Below are 27,146 nucleotides of genomic sequence, written 5' to 3' on the forward strand. Positions count from 1 at the left end.
AAAAAGGTAGGAAGCTAGCTAGCAAGCTACAAAGATAAAAATATCAAAAAGCTAGCAAAAAAACCCTGCATTTTTTCTTTGCTCATTCACTTTTATAAATCCCATAAATTGGAATTTCGTTTTGTATTTCTTGTAAAATAAATCAATAAAAAGATGAATCCATACATGAGTTTAATACATGAATAAATTCTCATTCTACTCTTTTATTTAATAGCTTAAAAATAATTAATTATCAATACTCGATTAGATTTCTGGGCAGCACGGCGGCGCAATGGTTAGCGTGTGTGCAGCACAGTTCTGAGGTCGTGAGATCAAAACCTCCTGTGTGAAGTTTGCATGTTCTCCTTGTGCTAGCGTGGGTTTCCTCCGGGCACTCCAGATTCCTCCCACATTCCAGAAAACATGCATGTCAAGTTGATTGTGCCGGTCCAAATTGTCCCTAGGTGTGAATGAACAAGCGAATTGTCTGTCCCTGTCTGCCCTGCGATTGGCTGGCAACCAGTTCCGTCCCCTGCCCACTGCCTGAAGATAGCCGGGATGGGCTCCAGCGCCCCCGCGACCCTACTGAGGATAAACGGTGCAGATAATGGATGGATTAGATTTCTTTGTCATGAAGCCCATGAACTGGAAATTATTTGAATTTCTGAAATAACCACTTTTTATGTAATTACTATGTTTTTTACTATGTTATTACCAGGTTAATCAATTAAAATTGGGTTAAATCGACCTTTCTACTAGAAAATCACAATAACCTAGCAATGGTAAGTGAGCTATTTTCAGAACAGGTCCGCAGGCACCTCAATTGTCCTTAGAGGGCACCACGATAGAGTTCTTTGTTGTACATTTTGTGTTAGCAATGGCCCGGATGTCAATATGAATTATATTTGTACATATTTGTAATTCGAAATTTAACAAATGATGTCAAGGCATAAATGAATCCATCCTTCCACATAGAAATTTCCCATTTGGTTTACCCTGTCCATCACCTATTACATATCCTTGTTGAAATGCAATGTTTATTTCAGTCATCTATGCAATGCTGCTGCAGCATTTGCTGTCAATGCAGCCTCGCCCATGTTATTGTTTTGAGTGCTTCCCCCTGTTCATGCCTTAGGCCTGGAAATACTTCAGTATTTCCATATACCTTGTTAAAGGTGACCTGCCTTACTAAACACATGTTCTTCTTCCACCTTGCTATCACTATTCAATATTGTGATACTTTTAGGAGAATAGTTTTATCTTTTATAACAAGCAAAAGAATACATTTATTTGAAAATAAGAGCACATTGCATAGGAAGAGATAGTCAAGTCAAGTCATGTTTATTTGTGACACCCTTAATCACAAAGAGTCTAAAAGGGCTGCACAAATCAAAGACTATTGCAAATTACAGACTATTATGACACTGTCCCCTGATATAAAACCTACACGAGGGCAAATAATACACAGATACTGTCAACATAAAATATAGTTTATTCATATGCTATAAAGTAGAGGTGTGTTTTAAGCTTAGATTTAAACATTTCCACTGAGGTTGCAGATCGAATCTCAGGCAGAAGAGCATTCCACAGCACCAGGTCCCGAATGGAGAACGCTCTAGGAACCTGTGGATTTTTTATTGGCTCTTGGGATCACTAGTAGACTAGCATTTTCAGAGCGAAGGGTCCGGGCCGGAAAATAAGGGGAAATTAAATCGGAACGATATGTCATGGTTGCCATGGCGCCCAATTGGTGCCCGCCCACTTGGGATTTTGGTAACAAAAGACCAGAAATAATAAATACATTTCCTCTTGTCCTGGAAGCACACACGGTCAATCTTGCTTTTTTTATCTACAATCGCCATTGTCATGATTACATAACTGTCAACCCGTACGTTTTTTTCCGTACAAAGTACGTTTATTATGCATTTTGAGACATGTACGACGTACAAGAAAATCTGTACGGAAAAATGCAATATTTTCAATTATGGGTATCATTCGGTATACACCGACTATCACAAAACGACAAATCAATCAAGTTAAACGAGTGCGCCGCGGTAGCCTCTATCCCGGTATCGTTTTTTTTTTTTTGCAAACAAAACGAGTGGTTTGATGCTACTGTGCGCATGCATCTGCCGCCTGGGGATTTCCCATCATGGATCATTCCGAAAAAAAAATGGTGTAATATTATTTTCTATTTTGTAAGGGAAAATACGACAGTTAGTACGGGCATGGAGCCATGGAGGTTGACAGGTATGTGATTACCGATGTGAATTGCCTGTGCCCGCTCATTTGGCACCAACCGCTGCGGGCTCTGATTAAATCTCTATCCCTATTTACAGCCACTCCTGTCAACTTCCCTGTTGTCAGTCCGTCTGCGAACCTTAGTTTATTCAAAGCAAACTTTTTTCGACCCAGACTCTCGCCTGTCCCGTCTTTGCTCCCGTTTGTCTCCGGCTACGACCTGTTTTGATCCCGATCACGTCTGCTCTCTCGCTCGCCCCGGCTTACGACCTATTTTTAATCCCGACTATGTCTCATCTCCTGTCCTGGCTTACGACTCGTTTCCGACCACGCTTTGCTCTCCCAGTCCCGGCTACCAACCAGTTTTTCCGTCCCTGACACCGCCATTGCTCGCAACGGAAGATCCAGTTCCGTGTTCGGATTACAATCCGAGTACGAGAGCGACTTGCTTCCCGCGTCCAGCGAACGAACACCGGATCGTGGGCGCAGCCCTTCTTCTTTCGTTCAATAAAACTTGTGGTAAACGTTACGCAATTGGGTCTTGTTTCCGTCCTGGTCCTGACAGCCATGTCGAAAATGGGATGGGCTAAAATTCTCACAGAAATCAGAGGGCAAGGTGGCCTAAGGGCTTCTGCCATCATCTGGTGAAATGGTGAGTTATTTATTTTTTTTTGGAGGGGGGGGGCTTAAACATTTATTTTGTACTGCGATTAACATTACTGACGGGTCACATATTAATTTTATGACAGAGGGCTGCAGACCCAGCATGGCGGCGCAGTGGTTAGCGCTTGTGCGGCACAGTTTACGTCATGGGAACCTGTCGTGGGTTCAAATCCAGCTCCAGACTTCCTGTGCGGAGTTTGTATGTTCTCCCCGTGCTTGCGTGGGTTTCCTCCGGGCACTCCGGTTTCCTCCCACTTTTCAAAAACATGCATTTCAGGTGAATTGGCCGGTCCAAATTGTCCCTAGGTGTGAATGAGCGAATGAGTTGTCTGTCCCTGTGTGCCCTGTGTTTGGCTGGCAACCAGTTCATGGTGTCCCCTGCCCACTGCCCGGAGATGGCTGGGATGGGCTCCAGCCCCCCGCGACCCTAATGAGGATAAGCGGTACGGCTGATGAGATGAGATGAGATGGGCTGCAGACCGTAACGGGCACCGGGGACGGACTTTGGAGATGAATAATTTTGTGATCCCGTTGGAGGTTTTTATACATCACTCTTGTCTTTGTAAAATCCAAAACTCAATCGATCCTATGACATGTTACCATACAGCTCCAGGGCTCCATGCCCTTAGAAAATGTCGTATTTTCCCTTACAAAATACCAAATCATCTTACACCATATTTTTTTTTCCAAACGTGTCTATTTATGTAGTTTAACATGTTATATCGTACATGTGCTTCGTTACATCATATATATTGTTAATTAACATTTTGTGACATACTGAGTTGCTCGACATGAATGACTCTCTTTAATGAGTTAAGACCGAAAAAGCTTTGTGACTAAAAAGAGACGGACTTCCTTTCACTACACAACTACCACAAGAAATACGATGTTTTTAAGACCACGTGTATTTCAAATTTACTCAATCAACCCCTGATCAGAATGATGCACGATGGGAAATCCCCAGGCTGCAGACGCATGCGCACGGTAGCATCAAACCGCTCGCTTTGTTTGCAACATAAAAAAAAACATACCAAGATAGAGACCACCGCGATGAACTCGTTTGACTTGATTGATTTGCCGTTTCGTGATAGTCGGTGTATACCGGATGGTACCCATAATGAACAAATTTGTGTTTTTCCGTACAGATTATCTTTCATATCATACACATCTTAAAATGCATAATAAACGTACTTTGTATGTACAGGTTGACAGGTATGCAGCTAATTTTCATTTATCTGTCAAAATTGAAATGCACCTTTTTCAGTATTTTTTTCTGACAAGTAACATAAAAACAAAGCAGGTGACAGGGCTTGCATTATGCATGATTGAAATTAGCATGACAGCTCGATTGTTGATTGTGAGAAAACTGTCATGATTATGTTAATGAGATGCAGGTTTATAAATAGCCAGGTGGCACCAGCGATGGGCAGGCGCCAGTATCCCAAGAACTGTTATGTACATACGCTAAGGGAGCGGGTAAGATGACAGAAACAAATTGTGATTCAAAGAAAAGCTTTTATTTTCTTAAACTTGAGTCATGCTGAGTGTGACTTCACGGGTGTTTTTTTGCAGAAATTCTTTAGCATGGAACCTGTTTGGATCAGCAACACGTCGAAAGACATACATCCTTGTTACGATTCCTCACTGCGGTTCACAAGCGAGCCTTCCCTCATATGTATCTTGATCTATTTTGTCCTCTCTCTTTTGTCCGTCGTTACCATATGCGGAAATACTCTGGTCGTCGTCTCGGTTTTGTACTTCAAACAACTTCACACCCCGACAAACTACTTGATCCTGTCTTTGTCTTTGGCCGACCTGCTGGTGGGTCTGGTCGTTTTCCCTTTCAGCATGGCCTTCACCGTCACCTCGTGCCACCACCGCCCGAACTGGATCTGTCAAATCCGAGACATCTTCGACGTGACCCTGTGCACGTCTTCTATTCTGAATTTGTGTTGCATTTCCATCGACAGGTATTACGCGGTGTGTCAGCCGCTCGCATATAGATCCAAAATCACTGTCCGAGTGGTTGTGACTATGATCCTAATGTCCTGGATCATCTCATTCATGATCGCACTCGGTATCATCATCGGAGGATACAGCCAAGGGACCTGTGAGGAAAGCTGTTCCGTTACTGTGATTCTGTCCAACGTTATGGGCCCCATTGTGGGTTTTTACCTCCCGGCGGTGGTTATGAGCTGCATCTACCTGAAGATTTTTTTCATAGCTCAGAGGCAGGTGAGCAGCATTCAGATAGCAAACTCAGTCAGCAAGGTGGAGAGGAAAGCCACCAAAACGCTGGCCATTGTGATGGGGGTCTTTCTCTGGTTCATGTCCCCATACTTTTTTTGTGTGGTCTTTCAGCCGCTTTTTGCTCAGTCGCCGTCCATCCCTGTGATAGAAACGCTGAACTGGCTGACTTTATCCAATTCCATGCTGAATCCCTTTATTTACGCTTTTTTTTACAACTGGTTCCGGGCAGCTTTTAAAATGTTAATCACCGGAAAAGTTTTTCAAGGTGATTTTGGGGATTCGCAATTAATGTGAGAATTGTACGACTGTTTTTGTGAATTTGTTTGGAAAATGTATCATTCTGTTTAGTTTGCAGAACAGAGTATATTTAATATTGAATTATTAGAAACTTAAAATATACCTTACACCACTGCTCATATTATTTTAATAAATCAAAGGTTCTGTATGTGGAAACTAATACATGCATATCGTGTGCAAGTCTGCATTTTGGGTGCCTCAGTTGCATTTGTATTAAATTGCCTTTTTTTTGTCATTTTATCCCTAATAACACTTTAACGCTGATGATGGGGAACCCGCGCGTGTAGATGTGACTAGATGATACTAGATGTTGCTGCCCTCTATTGTTAATTCAAACACTGTGCAAATCACTAAGAGTTGATAACTGTATTGTATTTTGTTGTTTAAAACAGTTATGTAGTTTACCATAGGGTCCCAATAGTTCTGGTTGAAAATACATTATCATTGTTTTATTTGTATGATATGTGATGGTTGCCTAATTTCGTATATGTAAAGATACGTAAATTATCTAAGAAAACAATATACTGTAGACCAGTGGTTCCCAAACTTTTGCAGGCTGGCGCCCCCCTAGCTCCCCAGTAAATTACAACTCCCCCACCCCACCACCACCCCAACCTGGAGAATTGTCAAAAGAAAACATCACAAAATAACATTCCAATTATTTATCTTTATATGTCTTCATAACCAAACAAAGTCAACCTCTAACATAAATAACATTTGAAAAAAAGGAAATAATGAACTCTTAAAAAAAATCAAGAACATTTGCACAGTATAAAAGATCAAATGTACGCACTTAAAATGACCCTCACCAAACAAAGTAAACAACAACAATACATAAATTGTGCACACCATAAAAAGGTAAACATTGCACACTAAAAATAATCCACATACTTTTAAGGCTGTAAACATGACATGTCTGCAATGAGTGTCATATAAAATGTACCATGTGCTACTGCAGCAGGTTTATCACGGCAAGAAATGTATTCAAGTACTAATTCAAACCCACAATTCCTGCTAACTTGTTCACACTACTGCTACAACTATCTATTACTCTTATTATGACATTTCACTTCTTAACTTGCATAAAAAAGTGTTACCTCTAATCAATAATGTAGCTTTGGGGTTGGACACTATTAGACATTTTTAGCGCTAGACACAGCATTGATTATTTCTTTGTGCCATCGCAAATTTTTTACGTCCGGCGTGACGGGCGCAAATGCTGCTTTGATAGAGGTTTGTTTACCTCTCAGTCCTTTTGTAGATGCACCTTTTTAGTCTTTTACTTGTAATTCTTTTTGACATGCCGTGTACTGTAATTTGTGATCATTTTTAAGGTGCTGGTACGAATGACTTGTGTTTCCTCTGGCAATAGTGACAACGCGAAAGCAAATTATGCAACAGGCGTTTTCTTCTGTTGTACGTCCGCTTTGTCAAAACCAAAATAGGTCCAAACAAGTTGTGTATTGTCCTTCTTCGGCGCAAGCTTCGTTTCCTTCTCGTTTGTTGACTCTTGGACTATGTTTACGGAGTCCCCATCACACTCAATGAGCTCACACGGTGGGTGTGGCATAATATGATGCTTGCAAATTTTGAATCGCGTTTTTTGGCTTGTGCTATGATTAAAACTGGTCTTTGATTGGTCTGTGCTTTTAAAACTCGAACAGTAACAATTGTGGTTGGCCAAAGCTCCATCACTCACCACAAAACCTTAAAAAAAACTGCAGTGCTTTGTGGTTTCACAACCGCACTACGTCACATCGCGATGTCGATTTGATTTCGGTTAATTGTGCAGCCCTAACGTGTTGAGTACAAATCGTCAAACAAACGTTCAAACTTCTGACTTCCACTTCGGACTGCCGTCCCCCTACCGCCCCCTTCTTTCTGACCGCCTACCAGATCTTTCCATCGCCCCCAGGGGGGCTGTACCGCCTACTTTGGGAACCACTGTCGTAGACTAACCAGAAGAACAACACGAATGGAAATACAGACAAATATTAACCCAGTTGGAAGTACATTTTCTTAGCACACATGCTCAAAAAGGCCCAAAATAACCCAATTCGAGTCAAGCAGGGACTGATCAATTACTTGGGTTGATTTCATTCAGCGTTATTGGTTGTTGTACAAAAAATGAAAATAATGTTTGGTTCATGTTCTTTTTTCTGACTTCCATTTCTCATCTTTTATTATTTTTGCCTTCACTTTTTCTTCTTTTGTCACTTTCTCCTCCTTCTCTTTGATTTTCTATTTTTCATCTTTTCTTTATCCTTTCGTTTCCTATTTTGTTCTTTATTTTTCTTCCCGTCATCTTCCGTATCCTTCTTTTTTTCTCTTTCGTTCTCCTTTTCTTTTTCCCCCCTTTCTTTCATTTTCAATTTTTTCCCTTTTCCTTATTTTTTTTATTTTTCATTTTTCTTTCTTTCACAAAGGCCCGGGCAAATAAAAATAGGAAAAACTTTGAGAGGAGTTTTTTTTTTTGCACATTGAATGTTTTAAAATAGTATTTTGTGTTGAAATTTGTTGTCTATAAACTGCTATACAAATACATTTTATTTGACTTCTATTTCATGTCAGATATACCTGTCTAAATCAAATAAATTAGGAGTCGTTTTAAAATGATAGTAATTATTGATAGTACTTTTATTGATACCATTGTTATTACCGACTATTTTTCATGAAATTTGCAATAAGCGGCGTATTGCGAAAATCATTTTTTTCCAATGCCAAAAGTCGAGCTAAGGCCCTAGCAGCCCTTTAGGGGATTTGTAGTCTCTCCTCCCAACGATTCCGTCGTCTGTTGGAGACTTTTCACAAGAGAAAAACTACAATTCCCTTAGAGCTCCTCGAAAGTGTTACTTGTCAATATGGCTGTTGTCAGACAGACAAAGCGGAGAGGCAAATAATTCGCCTCTGATTAGAAATCCTCCAGAAAGAGACCAACGGGGAGCTGGCAGCGAACCTGCGTTCATACCGGGCCAGGTGGGCTTTTGTTTTTCAAGTTCAATGGTGAAATGTACTATTCAAACCAAAAGGGCTTGCATGTTTTTATATACCTGCTACACTGAAAAGATTGTTATATTAATATGAAACTTACGGCAGCTAGTCTGCGCCTTGGCACGGTTAGCATTCAGTGCTAACCAGGGCGCACCAGTCACTGATAATATTCGTTATTTTGCGTTGCCGAGCCCGATATAATGATATGGTTTGAATGTTTTCGTTTTGCCGTTGGTGGTTTTCTTGTCATTGAACGGAACGTCGGACGCTACATTTTGCTAACGTTAGCTATTTGGGCAAAGGGCGTGAAAACTGGCATCACTTGTCTTGCTTTAACCTCAAAACAAATTTAGGTCCCAACTAGAAATAAGCAACACATTCTGTTTTGCTATTAACTAGGTAGAAACCCCTGACTGCGTTTCTACCACGTTGTCAGCTTGCATTCTGTCTATATACAGCAGATATTGGTCGAAAATACGTCAAAATAACTCCCAAGATTCCAACCAACATTGAAAAGTGAAAGTTTACTAAAAATGTCTTTTTCAAGACTACATTTGGTGGGCTACATTTGAACTGCGTTAGATAAGGTAAATTCAACTACTATGACAAAAAACACATGAGAAATCTGGACTATAATTGGTCCATCCATCCATTTTCTGCACCGCTTATCCTCAGTAGGTTCGCGGGGGTGCTGGAGCCCCTTCCAGCCATATACTAACAAAGATGTTATATAACAAAATTGTGAATATGCTTGATTGCTATTAAGATTTTCGAGAAGGCTTGTTCAAACCTCACATTGTGTTTGCTGTTAAACGTCATATTGAAATATAATATTGTGATTGTGCTTGATTGCTGTTGAGATTGTCAAGAGGGGTTGTTCAAACATCACACAGTTTGTTTTCTGTTATTAGTGTCAATAAATAACCAAAAAAAAGTGGGCAGGGGACACCCTGAACCGGTTGCCAGCCAGTCGCAGGGCCTATAATTGGTCACAATGTATTTTTCAAGACGTTTGGGGTGATAATAGACTGAATTTGGGTGAACTTGTCATTTTCAGATGTCTAGAACGCAGTCAACCTCGACTAATTGCTTCCCTGATTAAAGAGGTGTCTTTAAAAAGTTCAAAGTAGAATATTTTCTCTATTAATTGTTTATACTACACTGTGTTCAAAGAGCCTTTATGAACTTATTCCCACCGAGCCTATCTGCTTACTTTAAGAACCGCTGTTCCTGGACTCGCAACTCATTGGAAAGCAGAAAGGGAGGAGTTGTGTAAATTGATTTCATGCTTGTTACTGTTTTTTTCTTTGTTTAGCTTGAAAATGGTAAAAGATAGATACTTTATTCATCCCCGTAGGGAAATTCACACTTCCAGCATTAACCTTGTGTTGAAAATAAAACAATAATAAAGTAAAAGGAATACAATACATAAATACCCAATGTAACGTGTTGATATAGAGTACCGTATCGATTGCATTAAGTTTGAAAGCTGCGTCATTTGCCTTCCTTTTTGCAATTTGCATGGTGAGGATATTTCTATGCTAATTTAATTTGTGCACAAGCTAAGAGGTTGCAGTCTTCCTCGGCGCATATATTCCACCGGTCTAAATCTTACCCTTTGTACTCGAGGGCCGCTGGCGGCCGTTAAAAAAAAATTACATAAATTCGCCGCATCACTAAATAAAGCCGCAGGGTTGAACGTTTGGGAAAAATTTAGCGGCTTATAGTCCGGAATTTACGGTATTTAAATAGTGCTACATAAAATACACACTGTAATAAAATAATTGTAATATGCAATGTGGGGGTGAGGTTTAATGTGGGCTTTTACTCCCCCGGGTGGAGTTAAAGAGCCTCATGGCATGAGGAAGAAATGATCTCCTCAGTCTGTCCGTGCCAGAAAAGCCCCGATTCAAATACAGTCCAAACCCAAAACCCCAAAAAGATGTAAAAAGAAGATTTTATTAGTACTTCAGAAATGAGCTGATTTAGGTTTCAATCATGACTTTTAGCCAGGAGACTGCAGCAGAGAGTAGGAAAATATAAGTTGCGGACACCACCTTTAGTGATTGCAATTCCCCTATTAAGCAACCTTACAAACGCTAAGCTATTTACTCACAGCAAGAGAGACTATATGAAATAAAAACAAAACATGCATAAACAAGTTTATTTTATTTACTAATTGAACAACATAAACTAATCTTTTGGTATATTTCTTAGTAATTTCTCATCTTGCAGTAAATTTAGTGTTGCTTATTGTCACTGTTGTTTAGGCCCCACCTGTGTGGCGCCAGCTGCAGCTTGTTGACGGATTGGCTTTCCTTCTATTAAAGCTCAGTGCTCTCACTCTTCCTTTGTCATTCCGTCAACGAACCTCTGCCACGCAAGACGTGGATTTTGACTCAGTCCTGTTTCCTGTTGGTATTTCCTGTCCTGTATTGTTCTGGTTTATTTTGTCCTGTTTAATATCGTTTTCCAGTTTCATTCCCGTCCAGTTTGTCCTGTTTAATTTCAATATCCTGTTTTGATATTAATCCTGTCGTCCAGTTTTTTAATATTGGTTTCCAGTTTCGTTCCCGTCTAGTTAGGCCTGTTTATTTTCGATATAATGTTTTCATATCAATCCTGTCTGTCTTGTCCTGTCCGGTATCGACTCCATCTGTCCGATATCTGCTCAGGCAATTGTTATCGTTCTCGTCGGTCTCTGGCTTCCTATCATTCCAGACTGCTGCCTAACATGCATGACTCCCCATTTCCCGTGAAATAAAAGGCTTGTGTAAGAAACGTCCCGCGATTGGATCCTGTTCCGGTTCTTGACACTTAGATGTAGCTATATATATATATATATATATATATATATATATATATATAATTTTTTTTTTTTTTTTTTTTACGGTGTAACACAATTTGAAATTATCTAAAAAAAAAAAAAAAAGTATAAAATATAGGGAAAATGTATAAGTTGACCGGTATGAAAACACTCCTTTTGGGCCTCATAAAAAAGGTAAAAACTATGCACTAAATTTGGTCCATGTTGGAAGGTCTAAACTCATCCAAATTTTAGATGCCTATTACTGGACAAAATCACATCAGACCAGACATGTTTTTGCCCAAAATTTAACATCCTAAAGATAAATCCCGTCCTGGGTGGGATTGTTCTTTTAACTACTTCAAATCTGCCTCCTGCTTCTCATAATGACATTGTTGCATGGTATTATGACTTAAAACATGTTTCCACTACTAAAAATCAACTGATAGACTTATTTTCGATTACCTATCTACCCCTGTTCAAATGCCATCTGAATCTTAGTTCCTCGCAGCAATCAAAAAATCGCAACACAAGTCTAAAACTAATTCACAAACCATTTATTTTTTTCAAACGTCATGTGATTTAATCTGCCAATCAGAAACAGAGGCTGTAATTAAACAATCCAGCTATTGTTGGGACATCAATTTCTCCTGAAGTCACGGAAGTGTTCTGCTAATGATGGCTTTAGCTAAGATGTGACAACAAAAGTGTTATTGTTACTATATTATGAGAGAAACATCTCATCTTTATTCAGATTTTGTCAAAGAAAAATTGTGTTGTCTTCATGTCTAGACATCCATCCATCCATTATCTGCATCGCTTATCCCCAGTAGGGTCGCGGGGGTGCTGGAGCCCATCCCAGCTATCTTCGGGCAGTGGGCAGGGGACACCCTGAACTGGTTGCCAGCTAATCGTGGGGCACACAGAGACAGACAACCATTCACTTACTCATTCACACCTAGGGACAATCCGGTTAGGCCAATTAACCTGAAATGCATGTTTTTGGAATGTGGGAGGAAACCCGAGTGCCCGGAGGACACCCACGCAAGCACGGGGAGAACATGCAAACTCCACACAGGGGGTTCGATCTCATGACCTCAGAACTGTGCCGCACACGCGCTAACCACTGCGCCGCCGTTCTGCCCCATGTCTAGACAGAAATTAGTCAAATGTGTTGGAGTCTGTGAATAGTTAACTCTGTAAATGTTTGAATTAAATGACTAACGATCAGTCTGTTTTCCGAGAGTAGAGAAGTGTCTGCATGTTGCTATAAAATGTTGATTTATATGCGTAAATAGGAACTTGTATATACGCACACACACACTAAGCTGTAATTACAACGCAATGCAGTATTTTGCTGCTTTTCTGTGTACCCGCCTTACATTGCTTGATAATAATTCATAGTTTAGTGTATTGTGTCAATATAGACTCCAGTTCCAGTGCTTAGAAATATGTTGCTTCATTCAAAGAATGATATTGTTTGATTTAATTACTTATAATCAATCCATTATAGTAGGAAAGTACAGCAATAGTGTGAATAGATGAAAGTCTAATTTTACTGAATATTTTTGTAGACAAGATGGTATTGAAGTCTAAATTAAATGTATCCAGCAAGTTTCCACTCTTCTGTTTAAAATTCTTACTGGATGACTTACTTGTTCATCCAACTTGAACCTCTACACCCGTGCAAGATGTTATCGCTTGTGTTGCTCTCGTCAGCGCTGGCACAAAACGTGCTGCAGTCTAATTCTAGACGCATTGATTTTTTTTTCGAAGCATAGCAAATAGCTTATGAAAAGCGTTGAGCGTGGGTGGTGCGCATTATACAGGAGCTGTTAAAGAATGCCGGTTTGTATGTAAAGATGGAATCAGCTGTCAAGGTGACTCTGGCACTCGGCGTGTGTTGTTGACTGATTCCCAAAAATAGATGATTTTTTTTTTTCAATGCCAGGCCCCTCCCTTCCTTTTTTCTTTTTCACACTTCTCTCAGTCTTCATTTTCTTATCTGCCGCCGCTTCATTTTCATCTCCGTTTTTGTTCTGCCACTTTGCTGGCAGTTTGTGTCGACTTTGCTTTCCTCTCTTGAACTCATCCTTCTCATTTTCTCTGCCCATCTGCAGCTGCGTTCTTTTTCACCCTTTCCCACTTAATCCGCTCATTTCCCGCTTGACAATCCCTTTATCTGTCTTTTTCTGACTCCTCTCCCGTCCTTTGCCTCAGATTGCCTTTTTGCTTCGTTGTCCTCACGAGCGTTCTGATTTGCCTCCAGTTCAGCATCAGGATGTCTGACCCGAGCGAGGAGCCTCGCTTTACCATTGAACAGATCGATCTGCTGCAGCGGCTGCGTCGCTCCGGCATGACCAAGCAAGAGATCCTGCACGCTCTGGAAACTCTGGACCGGCTGGACCGAGAGCATGGCGACAAGTTCGGCCGCCGTACCTCCTCCTCTTCCTCCTCCTCCTATGTGGGAGGTGGGACAAACACTTGCACCAACAACTCTGCCTCCAACAACACTGCCTCCGCCTCTGCCACCTCCTCCCTGACGTGCAACGGTGCCGTCAACAATGGCGAAGATGGAGTCGGCAACCATTCTGCAACCACTGCCTCTTCCCCCACAACCTCCAAGATCTCGACCGCCACGCAGACGCAGTTCGGCAGCAACGGGGGACTCTCGCCCTCTCTCAGCAACAGCTACGATACCTCCCCGCCTCCGGCGCCGCCTCCTCCTTCTGCCATCCTGCCCTCACCCGTTTCACTCGTGGCGCTGTCACAAAACGGGCGTGACAGTCTAGCCGCCACGCCCAACGGGAAGTTGTCTCCTCCTCGTTATCCCGTCAACAGCGCGGCGGCAGCCAGGACCTTCGGATTCGAGGCTATCGAAGAAGACCTTGATGTCGATGATAAAGTGGAGGAGCTGATGAGGTCAGTGGAAATAAGACTTTCATGTTGTGGTATTTTGTAACTTGTGCCATCACACAGTATTTAAGATGCTGTCTAGAATTTGAAACTTTGCTACTCTCATCTGCTCCTGGCTTCGTCAAGAACTAATAAACTTTTATTATTTAATCTTTTTTTTGGTGTTTGTACTCTGTTTAAACCGTTTTTTTCTTACTTTTACTATTATTGGGCTACACTAACTAAAACCCCGGGGACGCGCATAAAATCACTCCCCACCCAACACCCCTCTTCTCCACTCTCCACTTTCCTGCTTTTCAATGTGTTAGGGTTAGGGTCAATTTTTTAAGGACACCTCAAACGATCTTAATGATTTCTCAATCCAAAATTAGCATTTGCTCAACTTTATAAATAATAAGCGGATTAATCATGCTTTACGATGGGGTGCGTCATTTAAGGTGACCTTAAAAGTTGAAAGCTGACTATTTTTTCTATTATGTGTTAAAAATGTCCATCTGAGTCAAAAGAGCACTTGTTCCCCCACTGAACTTATCTGCTATTATCTTACATTTAGTAAAGTTGTTTGTGGCAGAACACATATGGTAAGAGGAATTGGGAGAGAAAAGGGAGTTGGGGAGATGGGCTTCATGTTCATGCCCACGTTTTTTTTTATTTGTTAGTGTAGCTTTACTTTTCTTTGTTTATATTTGCTTTTATCCTACTTTTGTCAGAGCTGTTCGGGGAGGAACATACTTTGTTTATGAAATGGAGGGTGTACTGGAGAGTGAACTTATCCTCGTCCCCGCTGTTTTTTTTTTTTTTTTTCCGTTTTTTTTTTTCGTTGTGTCAGTGTAGCACGGAAATTGTGAGAGTAAGAAAAGGCCTGCTTATAGCAGAGTATACACATCAACCCAAACACCAGAAAAGATGAAAAAAAAGAGTTTATTCGTGCGTGTCTAAGAAATGCACGTACCTGCACAGGCATCAAGAATGAGCTGATATCTGAAGCGATCATGACTTTAAGCCAGGAGATAGTGTCAGAGAGTAACCAAGTTCCAAATTCTATACAGCTCCTTTGAATTATTATTAACAATTATTTCTCATCATAACCTGTAATTCTAGTCTTGAATTACTGAAATGATAACCATGATTATTATTGATACATATGAGATAAAAGTATAGTAGAGGAGGAAAAAGCGTCTCCTTTTTGGTGAATTTAGAAAAAAGTGTTTGTAATATACTTATGGTGCCTGTGTGAGTGTATTTGTGAGCGAATATTGTTAGATGGAATCTCCAACTCCTATGTAAATTCTAATTTCCTGTTCACCTGTCAATCGACTTTTGTACGGACGTTGGCGCGGTGTTCAAATTAAAACAATGACATGAAAAGGATAACATTTTAAAACTTCCCTCGAAAGTTTTACAAAGCCCACAGACAGCAAAGGTAACTCCTCATGAGAAAAAAAATAACACGATTGATGCTGGGAGCAGAAAAGCTTTTTAGTCTCACCTCAGACCATTTTATTGGATTGAATTAGCAAAATGTCAAATAGCATTAGTGCTGGGAATCACACGCTGAAAGTAGCAGCTTGGTAGTTACTTGGGGCCATTAGCATCCATCAGTGGTCCCCCGATAGCCACCTTTTCTTTGCCTCTTGCCATTTGTCTTCTCGGACGCTGCCCCACATGGGCGGTCCGAACTTGTCCTTGCTGCATTAAGTGCTTTCCCTGCATTAGCTTCATTGTCGTGTGTGAAAAACCCAACAAGTTAAGTGGCGTTTAAGTCCGACCCAACTCAAAGGCTCCCCCCCTCGAGCGTTGTGTGTTGTTCAGGGCTCGTCACTGATCCCACATCGCCCCTGTGATTTTTCGCACTTCTGCCTCTGCAGAGGATTTGTTTTTTTTCCCTTTAATGAGTCAATCACTTTATCCCCTCCCTCCTTCCAACTGCTACTTTCCCCACTTCCTCCGGTTTGTGCTACATTGATTTACTGGTGTCAGTATGATCAGCTTCTATTTTTTTCTCTCATCTCTAATTTTAGTGGTGCGGCAAGATGGTGTTATGGGTAATGTTGGAGGAGGAAGCTAAGATTCCTGTCTTTTTTATGATTTGAGAAATACAACCTACTCTAAAATGTGCTTTGTTCTTTAACTAATGCCTCCATCTTATACTGTCTGTACTGTGTTTGTTCTGGATTTTTAATCGGTGGCTCCAACTAATAGTGCCTTTGGCCTCCTAGATCAACACTTTACAGTATGTATTAGTTTATAACGTGCACCCCTATTTTTTTTTATTTTTTTTATGAAAAACAAGTCTCAAATTTGGTTTAACCTTTTCTCAGGTTTTCTCAGGTTGTGGCCGTGAGAGCGTCTAATTCTGACAACTGCACTACTAGTGGCATGGATGGAATCTGAACAGGCAGTTGATTATATCTCATTACCACACTATTTTTTTGGTCACTGTACCAGAGACCAATGTCAAGTAGGTTGTGTATTACACATGTTAAAATAACAATGAATTATATTCTATTCTTCTAGTCTAAGCATTGTGTGATGCGTTTAAACTTTAGTCGAGATTCAAAATAAGGCAAGAGAAGGCCTTTCAGATAAAATAAATCCATCCCTTCCTAAAGACCTCCTCTAAGCCCCCTCTTTTTATTAAATCTTCAAGGTTACTAGAAGCAGATATGCCTTTTAGGGGGTGGTAATCGGAACAGCAACGTAATAGTGACAATGACGTAATAGTCAAAAGGATGAACAACAGTGAGGCAAATTAAGGAACTGGCATCTTATGAAATCTCCTTTGCATGTGTCAAATAGTAAAAACAGTAAACTTCTCAGTGACAAATTCATTGTAACATGTGAAATGCACTACGAAATTAACATCTCTGGTTCCATGACCCAAAATGGTTTGATAATAAGATAAAACCTAAAGCCTTTTCGTCTTTCATCTAAATCACTTGTGGTCCAGTGTTAAGGATTTGGCGCTCTCACTGCCACGACCTGGGTTTGATTGGTTGCAGTAGTGGCTTAAAAGATGTTAGCCTAGCGGTTAGCTTTTCCTTCTAACACCGCCTCAATCAATTCCCGAATGTGATACAAATCTAGAGAGCAGCTGCTGGTGATGAGCTTTTCTTTGCGCTCTTCTGACTTTCCTCAGTCTGATTTAATTGATCTATTCATTTTCAATGTAACGGACTGCTAAAGTTTGACTGTGCCCTGACACCAGCCTATCAAAGTCGTGTACACACGTTTTGCAAACTTTTCCTCATTTTTATTGGCTGGTGCACTTAAAACGTGCTTCTGATTGGCCTGCACTGTTAAACCCTGAAATGTGAGACTTCTTGCTGGCTTAATAACAAACTGAAACTATAAATCCCTAAAATAACGCAGTACTTTGCGGTTACACTATTGCACTGTGTCACATTGCGATATTGATTAGTTAATCGCGAAGCCCTAGTACATTGTTCACGTGTCCAGTCATCAACCCCCTATTTCCTGGCCACCCTGAACATGTTTTCCTCTCGAGGACAGTTGTAATAACATGAAATTGAATGCAATATCCTTTTACATCGTCTAAAAAAAGCTCCAGGCATGTTCATTTGGGGAGTCTGTTTTCTATCTTTCTAGTGTATGAATCAGAACACGCATCCATCATTGTTGTAGAATGCAGCCCATGAAAAGGTAGTATCGCTGTTGTTTTTTCAATTAGAATCCTAAAGCCTTGAGATAAAGCGGTACCATTTTTTTGGGCACAAACTGCGTCATATTTTATTATCATTTTGTGGAGGGAATTACATTTTTTGCACTTGACCCCAAAAAAGATCTAAATATATCATTCTGAAGATTTCCCCAAACACAACAAGCTGCATTTTATATTCTGTCAGCGGTTTTTATTAGTGGAAAAACGCCCTAATTCAGGATGAAATTTAGTCTTGTTATTGAACACAATTCATTTGCTATACTGTAAAACTCCGACTAATGCGCACCCGATTATAAGCTGCACCATTTTTTTTAAGGAAAAAATATTTTGTACATAAGCCACATGTGCCCATATTGAAACATGAGATATTTACAAAGAAAGACGGTAAACAAGAAGAGTTTTGAAAATACCCCATAACGTTCCAAACGGCCTGCCAGTGGGTCTGCCAGACTGCGTGTCTGTACGATGTCAACATATGTCATGCCATCATTGGAAATCCTTAACCTCTTGGGATTCAAGATATGACCAATTCAAAATATACTCAACAGAGAAACATCACAATCAGTCTGAAACAAGATACCCGAAAAATATAAAGCTGAGGTAACTCATCATATTGTCCCCTGGCCGTCTACAACTTCTCTGAATGTCTGCAAAAATTGCTTTCTTACATCAAGGACAAGCCATAGAATCCAACCGTGTAAAATGTTTACTCCGAACCACACGATAATACAGACAGATAAATAGGAATCCATTTCTGCTTCGTTGGACATTGCTTCTCGTAAACCCTTATTTCGCCACATTATTTCTGTTTACCAATAAACAGACACGTAAACTTATTCCCTAGTTAGTTAGCCCTCCTCTTTCGATTGCCACCTTTTCCATGATGAGGGTCATGCTAGTTGTATTCATCAAAAAACGCGAAGTTACATTAAACTTTCCTATTCTTCGACACATACAGTATATTCCATGTGTCTTACTTTTACTTCTCAGCCATCCCTGGCGGCCGTTAGAAAAAATGCATATATTAGCCGCATCCTTGCATAAGCCGCAGGGTTGAAAGCTTGGGAAAAAAGTTGCGGCTTATGGTCTGAATTTTACGGTAGTATGTTCTTTTCATGAGACCAAGCTAAACAATAATGTCCATCAGAAATAAATACCAGCTCACAGCTAAACAATTACTACATCAATATGCACTCATCAATCTCAAGGGTTCAAAATTCGTGGCACAACAAAAGAAGGCAAAGACATTTCGCTAAGCTAAACATACATGGCCACAATATGAAATGGTAAAATGCAGACAAACATACCTGCAGCTGATTGGAATCCTTTTAAAATGCACTTAACAGCTTGCATGTGATGGTCGCTGAATCCTGTGATTCAGGCATCTGGAGCTTGTTTGCCCTTTGTTTTCTTCTCTCGCCACTCAGTTTAGCCACTTGGCTGCAAGCTTTAGCTTGCCGCAAGCCGATTGTGTTGTCGAAGCTCTATCTTACAATATTTAAATAGCCTTGTAGTAGCTTCTGCCACCAAAGTTAGCCAATAAACCCTACCTTAGTGTATCAAATTGATTTTTTTTTTTTTTTTTTTTTGCTGTTGACCGTGGGGATTAATAGACACTTTCATGTCCTGTTGCTGGCTGAAATTGATCTTTGCTCGTGCAATAAAATATAGAAGTAAGCTTCCAAATTCTGCCAAGTGGTATTCTTCTGACTCATAGTGTGTTCTCTTTAAATGCACATACATTTGTTGCATTCTTATCTGAAATAACCTCTTAGTGGTGTAATATTACACACTGTCACTTTAAAGAGAGACTGAAAGAACCTGATCCGAATTTGTCTAAAAAAGTGTCTTATTTCTAGTAGTAATGGTGTTTTATTTTTTTTCAGGAGGGACAGCAGCATGGTAAAAGAGGAGATTAAAGCCTTCCTGGGGAACCGTAGGATCTCTCAGGCAGTGGTGGCACAAGTCACCGGTAAGTACCAACAAAGCCCAGTGAAGGGGGGGGGGGGGTATTGTTGGTGGGGTGATTGATGCAACAAGCTAAATAACAAACTTAAATGCATTCTCCTCTTGTTTGCCCTGGTAAAAAATATTTCAAGCAATTTGTCTGCGCCAGAGATTGATGTCAAACAATGCCTAATTGGATGTCTGGCTGCCTTCCAGGCATCAGCCAGAGCCGGATCTCCCATTGGCTGCTGCAGCATGGCTCCGACCTGAGTGAACAGAAGAAGAGGGCATTCTACCGTTGGTACACGCTGGAGAAAACCACTCCAGGTACAATGCAACGTGTGAATTTTGAGTTTCAATGTCCAGTAGAAGAGATCTTTGTCTTCCAGAAAATACTGAGTTAGTTCATGAGTATTTAGTATTTGGGTGAAATATTCGACAAGGGAGTTTCAATCCAAGCATTCTGCTGCAGAAGGCGGATGCTCACGGCACACACATGCTGACTGTGCATCCGGAGTGTAAATGTGGCGTCTCAACCTATAGCCCGGCAGCAGATGTCCCACGCCTTGTCGTCTGCGGCAAGCTCCTTGGTGGAGGTCTGCCAATGTGATGTTTATGCCCACGTGGACCTCAGCCAAGTGCCGTCACTGCCGCAGCAGAACGTTAAAGCGGGTTATGACTCTGCAAATTCTTTTGAGCTCAGTGCCAATAATCAATAGCGCGATTAGCATTGCGTTCCAGCTTCCTGTTTTCATCAAAAAGCAAGCGTCAGCACTTATTCAGATTTGGATAGGAATGCTTTGTGTGGATTAGGGCTGTGCGATTAACCGAAACCTAATCGATATTACAATGTGACGTAGTGCGATTGTGTAGTCGAAAGACAGCGTTTTTTTCCGAAGATTTACAGTTTTGTTTTTTTTCCCCATTTGTTATTTGGGAGATAGAGTGTTTGGCCAACCAGAATTGTTACAGTTTGGGCTTTTAATGGCGCTCTTTAATCCGAGGCAAGTTTTAACAGCACTAGCCAATAAAGGTGAGGCATAGTTTTCAAGCAGTGTGCGCACAACTGAGAGGGTGTGTCAGACAGCTGGGGTTGGTGGGCGCACCACTGGCCACCAAAACAAATAATGTGATGCGTGACAGATAGTAGCCTTAGTGGCTCGTTACATTAAAAGGAATTCGGCAATTATATTGGACTCAGAGGAAAGTCAGAAATGGTGATCAACAGCGAGTCCTCTGTGGATTATCGCGTCTGGGAATGGACTAGGGCGGCGTTGAGAGAGCGAAAGCAATAGGGAGGCTGCAGGTCTGGCCAAGTTCGACGGCTAGGCTAACAACTCTCACAAGCTACCCCTGCTGAACCAACGCCAGATCGATTACCCATGCAATGGATGACCTTGAGCTACAGCTTGTGGGAAACGGCTACATTTGTGACTGCGGTTACCTATGCTAGCATGCAGCTTGCCAGCTGTTCTCTAAATCGCTTTCTTACTGTGAAAGGAGAAGCCCTCCAATTTCGTTATACTTTTGTGTAATGACAACAAAGAACATTCATTAAACTGCAATTCAGTTTTTATTTGTAGATCTATAGTTGTTTTTTTCTCCATTGTATACTCTCAGTCGGTAACGACATTATCTCGAGATAAGTTTGCATGTCACAATGATTACGCTCTTACCAAAAAGAAAATTAGCACAGACAATACACTTTCCTTTTCAAATTTAAAATCGCATCTAAATTGCAATACAGGTCTTGAAAAATCGCAATTACGGTTTTTTCTAAAACTGTGCAGCTCTAGTGTGGATATAAGTTGATGTTTTTGCCTACACAGGGGCCACGCTGAACATGCGTCCGGCGCCGTTACCTCTGGAGGAGATGGAGTGGAGACAAACTCCTCCCCCATTGGCCACAACCCCGGGAACCTTCCGACTTCGGCGAGGGAGCCGCTTCACTTGGAGGAAGGAGTGTCTGGCTGTCATGGAGAGGTGAGGAGACAAATATGGAGTACCTTACTCTGTTCTGTATTTCCATGTCTCAAGTGATTGATGCCACCTTCTTCTTGTGCCATCTAAAGCTACTTCAACGACAACCAGTACCCGGACGAGACCAAAAGGGAAGAAATTGCCAACGCTTGCAATGCTGTCATTCAGAAACCAGGTCAAACCACAAACATATTCTTGAGACAGTAATATTCCGGGTGACGTTTCACTACTTCGCAAATTTTTGTCTTGTATCGTGTTCTGCATTCTGTATGGCTAAGCAGTTGCCCGGCCCCCTTTCTCCCTATGTCTGCCTGTGTGTCAACGTAGTGGTGTAAGTTTTACACGTACGAATAACAGCTTGACCGCCCACATTACATATGTGCAAATCTTTTTCAATTCCGAATCTCTCTAAAAACCATTTTGTCAACAAACAGGGTTCGTATGGGTGATTGAAATTCTTGAAACTGCTTGAAATTTATTGTTGTGTTTTCAAGGTCAACAATGCTTGAATTTTGTGTGCATTGCTTAAAACTCTTGCCGTTTGTTTTTCGGCAGTCTGATTTGACAGACCACTCATTAAGGAAAACATAAATGATAAAATAGGCTTCAAAATGACGCCGCTTCTATTGTATTGTATTGTGTTGTGTGCTGCTGTCATGAGAAGCGTCATTGCCCTCTACAGGTGCAGAATGAAAGGTGAATCAGAAACGGTTTAACACACCAAAATGCCAAGGCTCTGCTCATAAAATCTGCTCACAGCTTTTCAGAAAAGGCCGAACCTAAAAGCAAACTACCTTCTTTCAAAATCCAACGGACTCAGAAGAACAGCAAAAGAAAAACGTAAAAATCCTGAGTCTTTTGAGACAGAAAAGATGAAAGAACTGAAAGATGCAAATTACAGTTTGCAATTTGGCTCTTCTTACGTTGATCGGTTAAGGTGTGCTACTTCTGCTAATGCGGAACAGTGTTGTTAAAAAATAAGTAAATGTTATTAGATGAGTGTTAATTTAAAAGTGTGTGAATTGATATCACATTATGCATTTTACAATGACAAATATGGAACGAATCAATCAATAGCTCTACAGTTTAACATCGTTGAGTGCTCTCCGTGATAAAAATAACGAGAATTTGGTACATTAAGAACCAAACAAACAGCAGCAACGAATAATAAAATGAGGCACAGTTTCATATTTTATGCCCTATTCAGCTTCTGGTTTAATATTTGGCTTATGATGTATCACATTTTCTGGTTCTTTTTCCTATAGGTCGCACTCAGTCTTCTCAAACAACAGGGTTATGGATTGATTTACACCAGATTTCCTCATTTAATGGTACCGGAGAAATTGAAAAGTTGGCCTCAAAAGTCCTTGAAAAGTGCTTGAGTTTGGCCATTAAAAAGGTGTAAGAACCCTTAACAAAACAATCTGGACCGACAAAAGCACCAAAAGGCAGAGGAAACTGCTTTCTAATGCTAACAAAGTTGGACTTCTCAAGACACTAAATCAGGGGTCTCAAACTCTAGTTTTCTTGGGGGCCACCAGAGCTTAGGTCTCGGTGAGGTTTGGCCACTTCAGGTTTTCCATTAGAAAAGCCTTCAATAAGAAATACCATTGCTCTCAAATAACCTTTTAGAAACATATTTTTGTACAAAATAAGTTCTAAGAACATATTGAGAATGAATAAGAAAAAAAAAATCAAAATACTACATATGTGAGTTGACAAATTTTATTATACCTCAGATTTTAATCTATTTCTTTAGCCATGAATTTTCTGAACATGTTATCTTGCTAAATTATTTATTGTAATACCTTCTATGACGAAGCAAATACAGCAAAATTGTGTTTTATAACCATGGCCAAGCAGAGAAAACATGTATATTACACTTGTCTCTAAGGCCCACCAAAAGTTACATCCACTATCCTTTAAGCTTCAGTTCAACAGATGATGCTCACCTCCTTGGAAGCAGCATGCACATCAAACTCTTACATTATTTTCATGTAAGAAAAATTTCTTACATTATTTTTTCATTTCTCATGGGGCGGCAGTAGCTCAGGAGGTAGAGCTCTCGTCTTGGGATCAAGGGATCCCAGTTCGAATCCCGGCCTGTCCGTGTTACATGTCGAAGTGTCCTTGGGTAAGACACTGAACCCCTAATACCCCCAATAAGCAGGTTAGCGCCTTACATGGCTGCAAGGCCGCTATTGGGAAATGTGGAGCACATTGTAAAGCGCTTTGGGAAGTCATTGACTTGAAAAGTGCTATATAAATGCAGATCATTTCATGTGAAGACAAGGGCCTCACAATATCGTCCCGCACCTGGCCTATTTTGACTATTGCGTGTCTTTTTTGGAATGCAACCTCCGCGAAAAAGAAGGGATTAATGTACGAAGTGGAAGAAAAATACACTGACATGCTTAGAGCAAGATGGGCATTGCACTGCATGGAAACAAGGAGACTTTTATATTCTTTCAGGAAAGAAACTTTCAGATTTGGAGCGGGTCACTTCCCTCAAAGTGTACAACTGGTTCGCCAACCGCCGCAAGGAAATCAAGAGGAGAGCCAACATTGGTAATGGGTTTTTGGTGCACGGGAGTTTTTGAAATTCAAAGATGAATCTGCAATGTCACACTGTGTCCTTTTTCTCCAAGAAGCCACAATCCTGGAGAGTCATGGGATAGATGTGCAAAGTCCGGGGGGGCACTCCAACAGCGACGACATCGATGCCAACGATTTCACCGAACAGGTACGGCTGCAGATTTTCCTCCCGAAACAAATCTCCCACGGTTATTGAAACCGTTTTCCCTTTAGGCATGTGATCTTCCATATTTTGACAAGAGACCTCTCAACCGACCTTTTGGCCTTTACCGCTTGGAGCCCACTTCCCCTACACAGGTAACGATTTGCATTTGAGAACATCACGAATGGGAATTGATAATTGATCATCCGAAACGATCATGGCAAGTTTAATGTCCATAAATCACATTATAACCTAATGGTTTTCGTTTGAGAATTAAACTGGCAGAAATCTGAACCGAGTTTGTTCATGAGTCCGCTTCAACCTGGTTCCTGGTCTCAGGATGACAGCGCCGCTCACAGCGAGCACCAGGATCCCATCTCTTTGGCAGTGGAGATGGCGGCCGTCAATCACACCATCTTAGCCCTGTCTCGGAGCGGCGGGGTCCCCGGAGACATCAAGACCGAGGTCCTGGAGGACGACTGAAGGAAAGCCAAGGGAATTCCAAGGTGCAATTCAACCGCAGGAACCTTACCTCAGACCTTGGAACTTTTGGAAGACCATTGCAAAATGAAAGTATGAAAGAGTAACGCTGGGTGAATTCCATTGCAGTTGTATGTTATTATATCGCGTTCTACTCATAGGACAATCCTCAGAACTGAATTCCTAAAATCCGTTTCAATTGTCCTCCAAGAGTTTCGAATTCCTAAGTGTTCTGGTTCTTTCAGAGAATTAATTCTCTTACTTCCACCATGACTGACAGTCTCCACCTCCTCGTGTATCTGCTAACGCCCACCATCTGAGGAAAACAGTTTCCGAACTTGTGACTTTTCCTGCGGTTCCGGTCTTGCTCTCCGAGTCACCTCTTCTTACTTTGTGGACTCTCCTCTTTACTTTATCCTCCTTACCTCTGCAGACTGGTCGTCTGAGCCAATCCTCACCTCAACCTCAGAGACAAACTCAACAAACGTGTACTGTACATAAGATAACGTATATGGTTCTTCTAGTTCTCAGTGAACGGAGTGCTTACCTACCTGCTCTCGCCACTCAACCCTCATTATTGTGCAATGAATAAATGTGATGGGTGGGCTGTTGCGTTATCGCCATCCCGACCCCAATACCGAAATCCTCGCAGTTTTCTGCCGTCCAATGCAAACCTTGACTTATAATACATTTTAATAACGTTACGGGGCTGCTTTGCATGCGGGAGGAGTGACGTAGCGAACACGAGACTGTTGATACGTACAAAAAAGATGATACGTAAAGGATACGTACAGGTGCTTGAAATCCTTGAAGATGCTTAAATAATGTTGTTTCAAGGATTGAAAAATGCTTGAATTTTGGGTGAAGTGAAATACACAACAAGTCTGCTTAAAAATTACGCCTACACTGCTCTCTGGTGGCTTCACTTTGCCATTGCGTTTCTTCCCCTGTAACGGCCGCTGGTATTAGTTTGTATGGCATTGTCCTATGAAGCTCCACAGACTTCTACGTGTCGCCAAGATGAAATATAGCGTTTTGTAGTGGTAAAATGTAATGAGAAGAACTTCTAGCAACTGAAAATGTAAACTCCCATATTATACCCAAAACGAATATGGGGAGAGATTTGTCTCATAAGTATTTGCAAACGTATTTTTCAAATTCACAAATTTATTCATGATTTACTCAAGACCTAAAAATCATGTCTTACTAAATGCACATAAAAAAATTAAATCACATATGTAAATAGAATATATATCTGTGGCTCTGCAAAAAGCATGAACTACACTGGATTTCTTTTAATAATACTGAAGAATTTGTAAAATCAGCTTTGAAAGTCTTCAAAAAGTACTTGAATTTTCCCACCAAAAAGGTGTACGAACCCTTTACGTATCACTTACTCAGTGTTCATTTTACCTCTGAAAAGTGATTGGTCCCGGGGACTCGCATGCTCAAAAATCTATGGGTCCCAACAGAGATTTATGGGTACCCAAAATTTTGTGTTATCGAGGTTGAAATTGTAAATCGGCGACAAATATATAATACAAATCGATATATTCGTTCAGTTTTAATCACAGTTTATTGGTAATACAAATCAGTTATCACTTCGAGATTTTTCAGTTCACAACAATATTGTACATTATACAAAATAATATTGCTGAAATAATTATATTAATCCATATTTTCATTCCGTTTTAATCATCAGTTAATTGGTAATACAAAGCAGTTATCACTTCAGATTTTTCAGTTCACAATATTGTACATTATACAAAAAAATATTGCTGAAATTTTAATCTGAATTTTCATTTAGTTTTAATCATCGCAGTTAATTGGTAATACAAAGCAGTTATCACTTCAGATTTTTCAGTTCATATATTCTTCGTGGTTTGCTGTCCCGTCACAGTTTTAATGCCTTCTCAAGGTCCAATCCATTATCATCCTCCTCATAGCGTCACCAGGAATATAATTAAGTCCATTTTGGCAGAAAAGTCCTTTTCTTGCTAGGAGTATTCTTTTGCTTATTTTCTTTCGTCGAATCGTTCGCTTCAGCAGACGTGTTTTCCTTGCCTCCACGATCTTCCGAAGTTTTTTTCGTGCCGGAATTATTGTGTTGTTATCACTTTCTGCATTATGTTTCGACTTATTACTGACACAGAAGAAATTACCAATTTTGTGTTGAT

General features: G+C 40.7%; 2 protein-coding genes across 4 annotated transcripts; both read left to right on the forward strand.

The window, feature by feature from the left end:
• The first annotated feature begins 4,467 nt into the window (after positions 1-4,467).
• On the forward strand, positions 4,468-5,427 carry LOC148346508 (trace amine-associated receptor 1-like). Its single transcript, XM_088325682.1, has one exon. It carries the CDS (start codon positions 4,468-4,470, stop codon positions 5,425-5,427), a length of 960 nt encoding a protein of 319 aa, XP_088181808.1.
• A 2,800-nt stretch (positions 5,428-8,227) lies between these two features.
• Positions 8,228-27,146, forward strand: hmbox1b (homeobox containing 1 b). Of its 3 annotated transcripts, none has more exons than XM_088325403.1 (10): positions 8,228-8,406; positions 13,502-14,149; positions 19,712-19,797; positions 19,989-20,099; positions 21,602-21,755; positions 21,845-21,927; positions 24,225-24,320; positions 24,401-24,495; positions 24,561-24,644; positions 24,829-27,146. In XM_088325403.1, the coding sequence occupies exons 2-10, from the start codon at positions 13,509-13,511 to the stop codon at positions 24,970-24,972; spliced, it is 1,494 nt and encodes a 497-aa protein (XP_088181529.1). In that variant the 5' UTR covers positions 8,228-8,406; positions 13,502-13,508; the 3' UTR covers positions 24,973-27,146. The 3 variants fall into 3 exon arrangements, with proteins under 3 accessions (XP_088181529.1, XP_088181530.1, XP_088181528.1); XM_088325404.1 differs by having other exon boundaries at positions 8,229-8,406; positions 13,497-14,149; positions 24,404-24,495; XM_088325402.1 differs by having other exon boundaries at positions 8,231-8,406; positions 13,497-14,149.

Source organism: Urocampus carinirostris, chromosome 20, assembly GCF_059441175.1.
Source record: "Urocampus carinirostris isolate Australia breed hairy pipefish chromosome 20, RoL_Ucar_1.0, whole genome shotgun sequence".
NCBI lineage: Eukaryota > Metazoa > Chordata > Actinopteri > Syngnathiformes > Syngnathidae > Urocampus > Urocampus carinirostris.